Genomic DNA, 13,455 nt, shown 5'->3' with positions numbered 1-13,455 from the left:
GTCGGGAAACACCTTACAGAGTAGGGCGGGTTGGGGGGGGGGGGCGGGAGGGGGGGAGTTGCAAAGAATACGGATGATAAGCCAGTTCTCCCTAGGCTTCATCTCCCCAAAGCTGAGCACCTGGTTTCTCAGCGTCTACAGACGGGCAGCACCAAATGGCCAAGCCACCTCCAGACTCCAGGTCAAGAGCCTCCCTTTTCCATAAGTTTACAGCCAGGACAAACTATTCACCCTGACACCTCACTGTCGGGCACAGGGCCTGGCACTTGTCTCCTGCTTGAGTTGTGCTCAGTAAGTGTCTGTGGAATGAAGGAAGAAATGAATGTATAAATGAAAGAAAGGCCACAGCTGCTGTGGGGTTTTAGGTGACTCTCTGAGAACGATCTCTCCCTTCTTTAGGCCGGGAAGACTCAGATAAATTTCTGGAACAAAGGAACAGAGTTCTGAGTGATTTATGTGCACCTTCATTTTATCCTAACAGCCCTCTGAGGTCAGATGTAGTATCTCTATCCTGCTGAAACTGAGGTTGGGAGAGACTGACACCCACAGTGTATGACGGGGCCAAAATTAAACCTAGATCCATCGACTCCCAAGCCTATGTTCTTGTGATGCCACATGTTCTTGAATTAGAAACCTCAGGTAGCGATGAGATAGGGATGCAAGGCCAAGAACACAGGCCTACTGGGGGAATCCAAGCACTTGGGTCTTCTCTGTGCTTCACTTGTTCTCATCTGGGAAAGCTCTGTAAGGCATCCAATAGTGTTTGGAGACAGAGGGCTCTACTTCTGGCCACTCCTGAAGACCTGAGTCAGATGTCAGCCCTGGGGAATTTCCCCACAGGTCCTGTCCATCAGGCAAACCCCAGATGAAGACGGGCCGACCATGGGATGCGGGAGTGGGCTCTTCCACAAACACCAAGGGCCACGGTGATGGATACTATTGCCCTCAGGGTACCCCTGAAAGTCCCTCACAGCCTTCAAGCTACCCCCATATCCTGGGATTAAATGTGTAGAGGTGCCAGCCACTCAAGATGAAACATTGTGCATGCTTTGGGAGCTTTGGGATACTTCTGGGGGTAGCAGGATCTCCACAGACTAGCACTCAACCAGACTCCACCATGGTAGAGTGATTAGTCAGCTCCTGGGTCTGTGTCTGAAGCAAAGAAACAACCAACTTAGCGACTGGCTTCCAAGGTTGGATAGAAGAAACTCAACAGGTGAAAGGAGAACATTCCAGGCAGGGAGCAAAGCAGAAGCCAAGGCCAGGAACCCAGGCTAATGGGTTACAAGACTGGAAAAGGGCTGGCCTCTGACGTGTCTGCTTCTCCCATCTGTGAGGCTCAAGTGAGTTGTGTTTGAAGAATTACGAAAAAACGCTTGGATCACAAGTCTAACTCAACATGGTATATCTCTGTTTTTATTTATTAACAATGTTTCACTTATTCCGTGCCAGATACTGCTCCAAATGCTTTATAAATACATTGACTTACTCAATTCTCATAGGAGTAGGTTCTCTTATCCCCATTCTCAGATGAGAAAGCTGAGGTACAGGTTATGTGACTTGCCGATGATCATAGAGATTGTAAGCCACGGAACTGCGATCTGAATTCAGTCTGGCTCCAAAGTCTAAACCATTATACCAGGCCAAGATAAAAGGCTTTCAACATTTAAAAGTCTTTCTGATACACGTTTTTCCTGGTTTTAGTTTTATGCAGGCATACCCAACACCATGCTAAGTGAGAGTTGTACCTATTTCCTGCAACCCTTCTAGAGAGTAATTATTGCTGCCCAGCTTCACAGAAGAGTTAGACCCTCAGGGTAAATTGTGAGTTGGGATTCAGGCCTAGGTTTTTGTTTTTGTTTTTTTTTTCCCCCTACAATCTGTGACAACTATTCTGCCATAAGGATCCTCGAGGAGTATTTCTTTCCAACACAATACCCCAGTGCTGGATTAGGCCTGAGGGTTACAACGGAAAGGGGCTGCCAAGGTGGGGGTGGGCCGAAGGCCCTCTGGGACCCACAGTTCCTGGGCGTCCCACTCAGTCTGCCTCCTGCCCCCAAGTCTAAATGAAAAGAGGGAGCCGAACTGAACATGCTGCAACTTGTAGTTGAGGCCATCAGGGACCATGGCCACACCTGAAGCCCCGTGGTCGTTCTGTCCCTCTCCGCATTTTTTCGAAGATTTTATTTTTAAGTAATCTCTACACCCAACATGGGGCTCCAGTTGACAACCGCAAGATCAGGAGTCACTCGCTCCTCTGACTCAGCCAGCCAGGCGCCCCTGTCCTGCGCACTCTTTGCTACCTCCTCTCTTTCTCTGCACCCTCACCCTATCTGTGCTTAAAACAGATGTCCACCTCGAAGGAGAAAACCGAGGTTCCAGCGGGCTACTCGTTGCTCCGAGGTCCCGAGAGATGGCTGGACTTCCGCGTGAGCGTCAGCCTAAGCGGCTCCCATCACCTGCCGCATCCCACAAGCTGCAGAGAGCCCGCTTTCCAGCTCTGCCAAAAGAGCCTGAGCGCGGGGGCCGCCATCTTGGCGCCGCCTCCGAGAGCCTTTGCCCGCCCGGGAGGGCGCCCGCGCGTGCGCGGACCGCGGGGGGCGTGGCGAAGGGCGCGGGGGCGAGGCCTGAGGAGGCGCGGGGCGGTGACGCAATGCGCCCCTAGTGGCGGGTGTCTTCGCGCCTTCGCTCTGTAGCCTCTGGATTCCGTTTCCACGGTTACGGCGGCGCGAGGCTCGGTCCCAGGTAAGATCCGGGTGGAACGGAAACGTGATACTTGAGGGACCGAAGGCAGCAAGGCTTAGGGGAACGGGGAAGCGGGACCTGGGCCCGGGGTCGGGGGAGGTCTAACCTTTCGCCCCTGTGCGTGCCCCCACTGCGGGCTCTGGTTAGCTCTGCCCCGCGATTCCCCAAGGATGCTGTTCCGCCCACTAGTGTTCTTCTGCCCCACGAACTGTCCTGGACCCCCACAACCCCTCTTCCTGAGTCTCCCAGCTGCTGACCTCACTCTTCTCTGTCGCCAAGTCACTGACATGCAGCTGTTTGTCCGTGCCCGGGAGCTGCACACTCTTGAAGTGACCGGCCTGGAGACAGTTGCCCAGATCAAGGTAAAGGTGATAGTGTATCCCTGAGCTTCCCTAACCCATGTGCCCTGTGCCTGGCTTCCTGTGACTTCCCCCAGAGAACACTCTTGACCCTCCCTTTCTTCCCTAGGCTCATGTGGCCTTCCTGGAGGGCCTCACCACTGAAGACAAAGTCGTGCTTCTGGCAGGTTCTCCCCTGCAGGATGAAGCCACCCTGGGTCAGTGTGGGGTAGAAGCCCTGGCAACCCTGGAAGTGGTTGGCCGAATGCTAGGAGGTGAGTCGGGCTGCAAGAGGCCAAACTGTTACCATGGGGTTCTTTATGATCCTTACACTTACTCACTTGGTTTGCCTTTCGCAGTGTCTAGCATATTTTGCCTTAATTTACCGTGTCTAAAAGTCGGCTGATTTTGTGCTAAAATACAGTATCTGGCTTTGCTTCAGCAATTGGGTAGATCTGGTGGCAATGGGGCCTGGGTTCCCACATACTAACAATCTGCCCCGGCTGAGTCGTGGCTGTGCCCTTTGGAAGGCTTTACAGTTTGCTGCAGGTTCCATTCCGCCCTCCTCCACTCCTCAGAACCAATGGTCAGGCACCATTTTATCTTCAGGCTTGTGGTGGTGTTTCTCTTACAGTAAAGAAAAGTGAACTCTGTTTTTGTCCCTGTTCCTCTGTCAAAAGTGGGAAAACGAAAGATGGATCGAGAGCATCGCATCTTTCAGGAAAAGTGGGAACGAGCGTATTTCTTTGTGGAAGTTAAGAACAGCCCCGTGTGTTTAATATGTAACCAGACTTTGTCTGTGTCAAAAGAATACAACTTAAGACGCCATTACGAGGCAAACCATAGCAAGCACTTTGACCGGTATACGGAAGAGATGCGTGATGAAAAACTTAACGAACTAAAGAAAGGACTACACTTTCTTCAGCATCTGTCATCAAATACAAATAAACTAAGTGATGCTGCTGTGAAATGCAGTTATGTCATAAGTGAGAAAATTGCCCGGGCATCGAAACCTTTTACAGATGGTGAGTTTATAAAAGACTGTCTCTTGAGTGCTGCGGAAATCCTGTGTCCAGAGCAGAAACCGGCATTTGCCCACATAAGTCTAACTGGAAACACTGTTGCTCAGCGAGTAAAAGATATGGCCGAGAACCTACAGGACAAGTTGCGAGAAAAAGTGAAATCATTTGTGACATTTTCTATTGCAGTTGATGAGAGCACATACATAAATAATACGAGGCAGTTGATTATATTTATCCGGGGTGTTGATGAGAATTTTGACATCACTGAAGAACTTTTGGACATGGTGCCCATGACAGACCCAACAGCTGAGAATGACCTGTTTTTGTATGTTGAGAAAAGTCTTGAAAAGTTTAATGTTGACTGGTCAAAACTAGTAAGTGTAACCACAGACGGTGCTCCTGCGATGGTCTGTGATAACACTGGACTTGTGGCAAAACTTAAATCCAAGGTCAAAATGTTTTTCAGGGATGCAGAGCTTAAATCTATCCACTGCATTATTCACCAGGAATTGTTTTGTACTAAAAAGTTAAAGCTAGAACACGTCATGGACGTAGTGATTAACACAGTAGACTGGATACGCACCCGGGGCTCCAACAACAGGCAGTTCAGGGGTTTGCTCGAGGAACTGAATGCCCAATACGGCAATCTCCTTTACTATACAAAGGTAAGGTGGCTTAGTCGTGGCATGGTGCTGAAGAGATTTTTTGAATTGATAAAAGAGATAGACGTGTTCATGTCTTCCAAGGGCAAACCCCTTCCCCAGCTCACCAGCGAAGACTGGATCAGAGACCTGGCCTTTTTAGTTGACATCACAAACCATCTGAACACTTTGAATATCTCCCTCCAGAGACGTTCACAAGTAGTGACACAAATGTATGATTCAGTTTGCTCTTTCCTCGCAAAATTGAGTCTCTGGGAAGCTCATTTGGCTGCAAATAATCTGGCTCACTTTCCTACACTGAAATCGGTTTCCAGAAACGAACGTGATGGCTTAATCTACATCCCCAAAATTGTGGAGTTAAAGATGGAATTCCAAAAAAGGTTCTTTGATTTCAAACATTATGAAAATGAACTCATACTGTTTAGCTCACCTTTCTCAATTAACATCGATAGCGTTAATGAAGAATTACAAATGGAAGTTATTGAACTGCAGTGTAATACGGTATTAAAAACGAAATATGATGACATTGGAATACCAGAATTCTACAAATACCTCAGCAAGAGCTACCCCAAATATAGAAAACATTGTGCAAAAATTCTGTCCATGTTCGGAAGCACCTATGTCTGTGAACAGCTGTTTTCTGTTATGAAATTGAGTAAAACTAAGTTTCGCTCCCAATTAAAGGATACAGGATTACACTCAGTTCTCCACATTGCGACTCGAAATATGAGACCAGACATTGACATCTTGGTGCAGAAAAAAAGGTGTCAGGTTTCTGGTTCCAAATCAAAGGAATAACAGATTATGAACAAAAATTTTAATAATTAAAAGATTTCTATTTTTCAACATGTATTTTTAAATTTTGTCTTTGAAACACCCAGTATTATAAACTTTATATGTTACCCACTTGCAGTGTGGTTCGATTGCAAAAAAAAAAAAAGTTTAGGTTGTTTGTTTTTCCCTTGGCGTTTGATTTTTCATATACTTGGGCCTGTTACGCTTGCTTGTCTAACTTACTTGGCTACTCAACTTTAGTTTGAGACTTCGGCCTGATGGAGCTGGTTGCCATACTTCGTGTTTGTTTTTCTGCTTGTCTCAAGCCAGGGAAAAACCGTCACTTGCTGCCTCGAGCAAAATGCCTGAGCTGTAGACTTCTTACGCATCTTTGAGCCAGGTTGTGCTATTTATCAATTACTTGCTTCTCCGCTCCAAATTCATTCTTTGTTGTCTGCTCTCTAAAAATGGATCTGGGCCCTTTAAATATCTTTCCTCTGACAGCAGGCCTGATGTTAAGCTTTGTCAGTGGAGGGCACTGGAGACACATTTCAAAAGGAAGGAGTTTTCCTTCCTGGTTTGCTCACTTGGCCGACTCCTGCAGTGCAGCTGATGTCTCCAGCACCAGTGTCCTGCAGGGCCCCGCAGTCAGCAGCATCCCCTGGCTTATCCCTACAGGCAGTTGTATAATGTAATCTTTCTGCTGAGACACTTCACCATGAACAGCCTTCCCCAGTACCCTAAAGGGGAGATTTCCAGAAAATTCTGCCAGTGTGGCACTGCAACAATTTCTCTGTGTTTCTTCTGTATCTATTCTGTATATCTGGATGTATCCAACATAGGCTGGATTTCAGCCCTCCAGTTGGGAGCCTCTTCCCTGGGCATCTACTCAGCCCCTGAGATAGTTAGCACCTGGTCCTTATCCCTGGTATTTCTTTAGAATTCTTACAAGAGAATTCATAACTTTTATGTTAAATCACGGTTTAAATTATCGTGTGGCTTCTTCCGATTGGACCCTGACTGGCACAGGCCCTATTTCTTAGTTCTCTTGGGATACCCCAAAAACGAGCATGTTTGGATTGTGGCAACAAGGAAGACAAATGTGCATGTACTCAAGCCTTCGCCTTTCCCTGAGTCAGCATGTCACTAGATGGAGAGGAGATGTCTCTAGGCCCCGTAGCATTTAATCAATCATGCAGACTGTTTTTATGTTTATAATAATTGGTCGTAACTCATCACTGTTGTACTTCAACTATAACCCAACTTGACAGCAGAAGAAAATGACTGGGCCAATTCAACAAATATTCGTCAAGAACATACCATGTGCAAGATCCTACTCTGGGTGCAAGCTGGTTCTGTCATTCGTTCATTCCATGATCTTGAGCTGGTCACCTTGTCCCCCGAGTTTTACCTTCTTCACCCATAAAATGAGGCTGTTGCAGGGGCGCCTGGGTGGCGCAGTCGGTTAAGCGTCCGACTTCAGCCAGGTCGCGATCTCGCGGTCCGGGAGTTCGAGCCCCGCGTCAGGCTCTGGGCTGATGGCTCAGAGCCTGGAGCCTGTTTCCGATTCTGTGTCTCCCTCTCTCTCTGCCCCTCCCCCGTTCATGCTCTGTCTCTCTCTGTCCCCAAAATAAAAATAAACGTTGAAAAAAATTAATTAAAAAAAAAAATGAGGCTGTTGCCACACGTATCAGTTATCTGTTAACCACATTCAAGTTACTTCAAAGTGTAGTGGCTTAAAACAATAAATATTCATTATCTCACTGGTTTCTGTAGGTCAGGAATCTGGGAGTAGCTTAGCTGGGTGGTTTCTCTCTCTTTTTTTTAATGTTTATTTATTTATTTATTTATTTATTTATTTAGAGAGACAGAGAGCATAAGCAGGAGAGGGACAAAGAGAGAATCCCAAGCAGGCTCCATGGTGACAGCACAGAGCCTGATGTGGGGCTGGAACCCATGAACCATGAGATAATCATGACCTGAGCCGAAATCAAGAGTTGGACACTTAACCAACTGAGCCACCCAGACACCCCATCAGCTCAGTGTCTCTTAAAACGTTGTAGTCAAATTGTCAGCTGTACCTGCAGTCATCTGAAGGCTTTCCTGAGGCTAGAGGATCCCTGTCTCTCATGACTTCTCCAGGAAAGTCAGCTACCGTGCTGTGAAAAGGCCTACGGAGAGGCCCGTGTGGTTGCAGTCACATGTCTGTGGTGGCTATAGTCAACCTGAAGGCTCACCTGGGCCACGTGTTCATGATGTCTCATTCACAAAGCAGCCAGAGACCCCCGTGTAGCCTGGGGGCTCTCGGGGCTATAGATGACCTCTCCGGCACAGCGGTCTCAAGGTAGTTAACGACAGAATCTGACACAGCCCATGTCTCCCTCCTCTGACATTTCCTTTGCTTTCCTCTCACTACACTGGTGACTCTCAGCCTCCTTTATGGTTCTTGTTCACCTCCCAAATTCTAAACATTGAAGCTCCTCAGGGGTTCTTCTCCAATTATATTTCTTCTGTTGGTGCACATTCCCTGGGTCTCCTGGCTTTAAGTTAGTATTAATATGCTCTTAACTCCCAAATTTTCACCTCCAGCCAGACCTCTCTCTCCTAAGTCCAAAACGGAGCTGCTGGTCTTTCCTCCAAATCTACACCTACAGCAGTTGGTAGCAATTCTGTCATTCGTGCAGCTCCGGCTAGAAAGCTTGGAACTATCCTTGGTTTTTGAAAATTGTCCACACTGGAAATTGTCCCCTGGGTTTAGAGACTAGAATCCCTGGCGACCTTGGGGAGAGCCCTTTGGTGGCAACGTCAAATATGACAGTTCCAAAACCACTAGACCGTTTATTCAATAGGCACTGACTGTGCCACAGCTGTAGGTGAGATTGTGTCGCTGGGATCGGGCAGGCGGGCAGGGTCCTACGGAACCAGCAGCTAGCCTCCCACACCCCAGAAGGGCGCCCTGAAGGCCTCTGAGCAGTTACAATCAATAGCATAAGATTTAAGAACATAGCTCCTGGAGGCCTCAGAGCTTACTGATTTCTGTTTTATATACATTGGTATCAAGTAGGGTCTGATTTCTAGGATCAGAGCCACTAAAACAAGAAATTACCATGGGATAGCAGGCCTGCCGTAGGTGGGCAGTTGACTGCCTCACCCAAAAGAGGGAAACAGAAAAATTATTTAAAAAACAGAGTTCATGGAGAGCCTGGGTGGCCCAGTTGGTTAAGCGTCCGACTTTGGTTCAGGTCATGATCTCACGGTCTGTGGATTCGAGCCCCGTGTCACACTCTGTGCTGATAGCACAGAGACTGGAGCCTGCTTTGGATCTGTGCCTCCCTCTCTCTCTGCCCCTCCCTTGCTCATGCTCCGTCTCTCCACACCCCCCCAAAAAAATTTTTTTTTAAAAAGCAAACAGTTCAAAAAGGCACAATTGTAGTGACCATTAAGTGTAGGACAGACAACTGGTACATTTCACCAGTTGGCAATGAAGTCAAATGCAGAGAAGCCACAAACACCCATAGGACTATCTGGCCTGTCTCCTGACTTTATGACAGCCTCACTGTGTAACCTCCTGCAACTCTCTGGACTTGTCCTTAGTCTTTTAGTTTGTAAATTGTGAATACTAATCTCTGCCTTGCCTATTAGAAAAACATATGAGAAATACATTGTATAAATACAGTTAAGATGCAGTATAGGAGTGCCTGTGTGGCTCAGTTGGTTAAATGTCAGACTCTCGATTTCAGCTCAGGTCATGATCTCACGGTTCATGAGATCAAGCCCCACATCAGGCTCCATGCTGACAGTGCAGACCCTGCTTGGGATTCTCTGTCTCCCTGTCCCTGTCTGTCTCCCCCATTTGCGCTCGCTCTCACTCTCGTCCTCTCTCAAAATAAATAAATATACTTTTAAAAAATGCAGTATAAATACAGGGGTTATTATAAGATACTGGACAAAATATAGTCTGTGAGAAAGTGGAAATAACCTGGTGTTTATTGATCACCTTCTATGTGCCCGGTGCTGGCTGCTGTACAGGTATTATTAGGTTCAGTGTTAGAGATGAAAAACACAGAGTACAGAGAAATTAACTAGCTTCCCATTGCCAGGAAATGGCCACACTAAGTCTGCTCAGAAGACCAGAGGTAACCTCCATCTTCAGGCCCAGCTGGATCCAGCAACAAACGATAACATTAATAGAACTTTATATCCTTGTATCAGCTTGCTCCGGCCGCCATCACAGAACACCACAGACTGAGTGGCTTAAATAACAGAAGTTTATTTTCTCACAGTTCTAGAGACTGGAAGTTCAAGAAAAGGTATTGGCCGGTGTATATTCTGAGGCCTCTCTCCTTGGCTTGCAGATGCTGCCCTCTTGATGCGTCTTTACATGGCCGTTCCTGGCAACCCTTCCACTTCTCGTGAGCCATGTTAGACTAGGGCCTCATCCTAATGGCTTCATTTTAACTTAGTCACCCCTTTAAAGAACTTACCTCCAAATACAGTGGCATTCTTAGGTACTGAGGATTAAGACTTCAACACATAAACTTGGGGATCAGGGACGGGGGCACAATTCAGTCTAAAAAGTACCACACTAACAGAAAGGCTCCTAGGTATTTTATTCCTTTAAATCGTGAATGCTTTACAGATTTATGTCATAGTTCTCCTACTCCTTCTGAACAATACAGTGACTTCCTTTCCTTTCAAATGTATATCCAGTTCTCCCTTCAGTTTCATTTTCCCTTGTTTATTCTGACTCTGTGTTTTCAAACCTGCTTTCGAATTACCTTTCGAATTGTGTATTTTCAACCTTTTCAACTTTGTATAGTTTTGAAAGCAAACGTCTCTCTTCCCTGTGGATGCCTGAGTGTTTTCTGGAGTGGTGGGGAGGGATCTTGAGGGTACCCTTTGAAAACAAGATCTAGGGGCGCCTGGGTGCCTCAGTTGGTTAAGTGTCCGACCTCAGCGCGGGTCATGATCTCATGGTTCATGAATCCGAGCCCCGCGTTGGGCTCTGTGTTGATGGCGCAGAGCCTGCTTCAGATCCTCTGTCTCCCTCTCTCTGCCCCTTCTCTGCTCATACTCTCTTTCTCTCAAAAAGAAATAAACATTTTTAAAAAGGTTGATTTATTTTGAGAGGGAGAGGGAGAGAGAGAGAATTCCAAGCAGGTTCTGTGCTGTCAGCACAGAGCCCAGTGTGGGGCCCAATCTCCCGAATCGTGGGATCAGGACCTGAACTGCAATCAGGAGGTAGACGCTTAACTGACTAAGCCGCCCAGGTGCCCCTAAAAAGCTTTTTTTCTTATTGTTTAAATCTCTTTACAAGATAATTGGCTGTTTAACGCAAAATAATGTATTGTGGGGTTTATAACAAATGTATAAATAAAATATATGAAAATAATAGCACAAAGGCAGAGTGGGGCAAAATAGAAGCATAGTACTGTAAGGTGCTTATACATTCTGTGATATAATGTCTGTGATAAGTTTAAGATGTATACTGTAAACCCTAAGACAACAACCAAAATGACATGACAAAGAGTTATAGCTAATAAGCCAAAAAAGGAGACAAAACAGAATCATAAAAACAATCTAGAAGAATACAATAAAGAGGGTAAGGGAAACAATAGAGGGGACAAATAGAGAACAAGCAGCAAAATACTATCAACATTAAATGAAACGGTCCTAACACTCCAATTAAATGTGATGGATGAAAAAATCAATACCCGACCATATACTGCCTATAAGAACCATACTTTTAAGAAACAAATAGGTTAAAAGTAAAGGAATGGGAAAAGATACACTAACAATAACAACAACAAAAGATGCTGCAGTGGCTCTAATAATACCAGGCAAGTTAGGCGCGCCTGGGTGGCTCAGTCGGTTAAGCATCCAACTTCACCTCAGGTCATGATCTTGTCATTTGTGAGTTCGAGCCCCACATCAGGCTCTGTGATGACAGCTCAGAGCCTGGAGCCTGCTTCAGATTCTGTCTCCCTTTCTCTCTGCCCCTCTCCCATTCTCCCCCCACCCCTCTCTCTTTCTCTCTCAAAAATAAATATTAAAAATCAGGGTGCCTGGGTGGCTCAGTCAGTTGAGCATCTGACTTCAGCTCAGGTCATGATTTCACTGTCCGTGAGCTCGAGCCCCACGTTGGGCTCTGTGCTGACAGCTCAGAGCCTGGAGCCTGTTTCAGATTCTGTGTCTCCCTCTCTCTCTGCTCCTCTCCCACTCATTCTCTCTCTCTCTGTCAAAAATAAACATTAAAAAAAATTTTAATGAAAAAATAAATATTAAAAAAAAATTTTTTTTTCATAATTTTTTTTAACGTTTACTTACTTTTGAGACAGAGAGAGACAGAGCATGAACGGGGGGAGGGTCAGAGAGAGAGGGAGACAGAATCCGAAGCAGGCTCCAGGCTCTGTGCCGTCAGCACAGAGCCCGTCGCAGGGCTTGAACTCACGGACCGTGAGATCATGACCCGAGCCGAAGTCGGCCACCCAACCGACTGAGCCACCCAGGTGCCCCCAAAAGAATTTTTTTAATACCAGACAAGTTAGGTTTCAAAACAAATTACCAGGGATAAAGTGGGTCATTTCATAATGATAAAGGGGTCAATTCATAAAGAGGACAGAACCTTCCTAAATGCTTATACATCTAATAATAGAGCTTCAAATATACACGAAACAAAAACCGGCAGACCTGCAAGGAGAAATAGGCATAGTCAAGTAATCATCATAAATTTCAATATCAAATAGAACAATAATTGATAAAACAAGTAAACTGAAAATCAGTCAAGATACAGAAGATGTGAACATTACTATCAACCCACTTGACTCAATTGATATTTTTTGGACCTAACTGACATTTATAGAACACTCCACCCAACAACAGCAGAATAAACTTTTTCTAGGACAGAAAATTTACCAAGATAGACCATTTTTAGGCCATAAAACAAGTCTCAATAAATGTGAAAGGATTCAAAACATAGAAAGTATATTCTTTGACAACAATGGAATTAAATTAGAAATCCATAACACAAAGATCTCTGGAAAATCCCCAAATATTTGGGAACTAAATAACATACTTTATTATTTTTTTAAAGTAGGCTTTAAGCCCGATGTGGGGCTTGAACTCACAATCCCGAGATCAAGAGTCTCATGCTAACCAGCTGAGCCAGCCAGATGCCCCTAAATAACATACTTTATTTTTTTTTTTAATTTTTTTAACGTTTATTTATTTTTGAGACAGAGAAAGACAGAGCATGAGCGGGGGAGGGGCAGAGAGAGAGGGAGACACAGAATCCGAAGCAGGCTCCAGGCTCTGAGAAATCAGCACAGAGCCCGACGCGGGGCTCGAACTCACGGACGCGAGATCATGACCTGAGCCGAAGTCGGTACATACTTTAAAATACCCCATAGATCAGAGAAGGAATCAAAAGGGAAATTAGAAAGTATCCTGAACCAAATGAGAATAAAAAAACACAACATATGGAAATTTATGGGATGCAGGTAATAAGTACTTAGAGGGACATTTATACACTAAATGTCTATATTAAAAAAAAGACAAGGGCGCCTTCTAACTAAGTAAAGGTTGCAGGATATAAAATCCATACACAGAAATCATAGTATTTCTATATACTGTCAATGAACCATTGGAAATTTTATTGTATTTATTTTTATTTATTTATTTTTTAAGTTTAAGTAATCTCTACATCCAGCACAGGGCTTGAACTCACAACCCCAAGATCAAGAGTCACATGCTCTCCCAACTAAGCCAGCCAGGCACCTCAACTATTTCATTTTTTAAGTGCTATTGCAAATGGTATTGTCTTTTAAAATTTTTAATTTCCAGGGTGCCTGGCTGGCTCAGTTGTTAGAGCACGTGACTCTTGATCTCGGGGTCATGAGTTTGAGCCCCACATTG

General features: G+C 45.5%; 1 protein-coding gene across 2 annotated transcripts; it reads left to right on the top strand.

The window, feature by feature from the left end:
- Positions 1-2,670: 2,670 nt before the first annotated feature.
- On the top strand, positions 2,671-5,667 carry LOC125177065 (general transcription factor II-I repeat domain-containing protein 2-like). 2 transcript variants are annotated; one of them, XM_047879095.1, is made up of 4 exons: positions 2,671-2,745; positions 3,025-3,107; positions 3,214-3,358; positions 3,764-5,667. In XM_047879095.1, exons 2-4 carry the CDS (start codon positions 3,033-3,035, stop codon positions 5,563-5,565), a joined length of 2,022 nt encoding a protein of 673 aa, XP_047735051.1. In that variant the 5' UTR covers positions 2,671-2,745; positions 3,025-3,032; the 3' UTR covers positions 5,566-5,667. The 2 variants fall into 2 exon arrangements, with proteins under 2 accessions (XP_047735051.1, XP_047735050.1); XM_047879094.1 differs by lacking the exon at positions 2,671-2,745 and having other exon boundaries at positions 2,771-3,107.
- Positions 5,668-13,455: the final 7,788 nt, after the last annotated feature.

The sequence above is a fragment of the Prionailurus viverrinus genome, chromosome D1, assembly GCF_022837055.1.
Source record: "Prionailurus viverrinus isolate Anna chromosome D1, UM_Priviv_1.0, whole genome shotgun sequence".
Classification (NCBI taxonomy): domain Eukaryota; kingdom Metazoa; phylum Chordata; class Mammalia; order Carnivora; family Felidae; genus Prionailurus; species Prionailurus viverrinus.
Note: the sequence above shows the minus strand (reverse complement) of the source record. Positions and strands in the feature narration are given on the sequence as shown.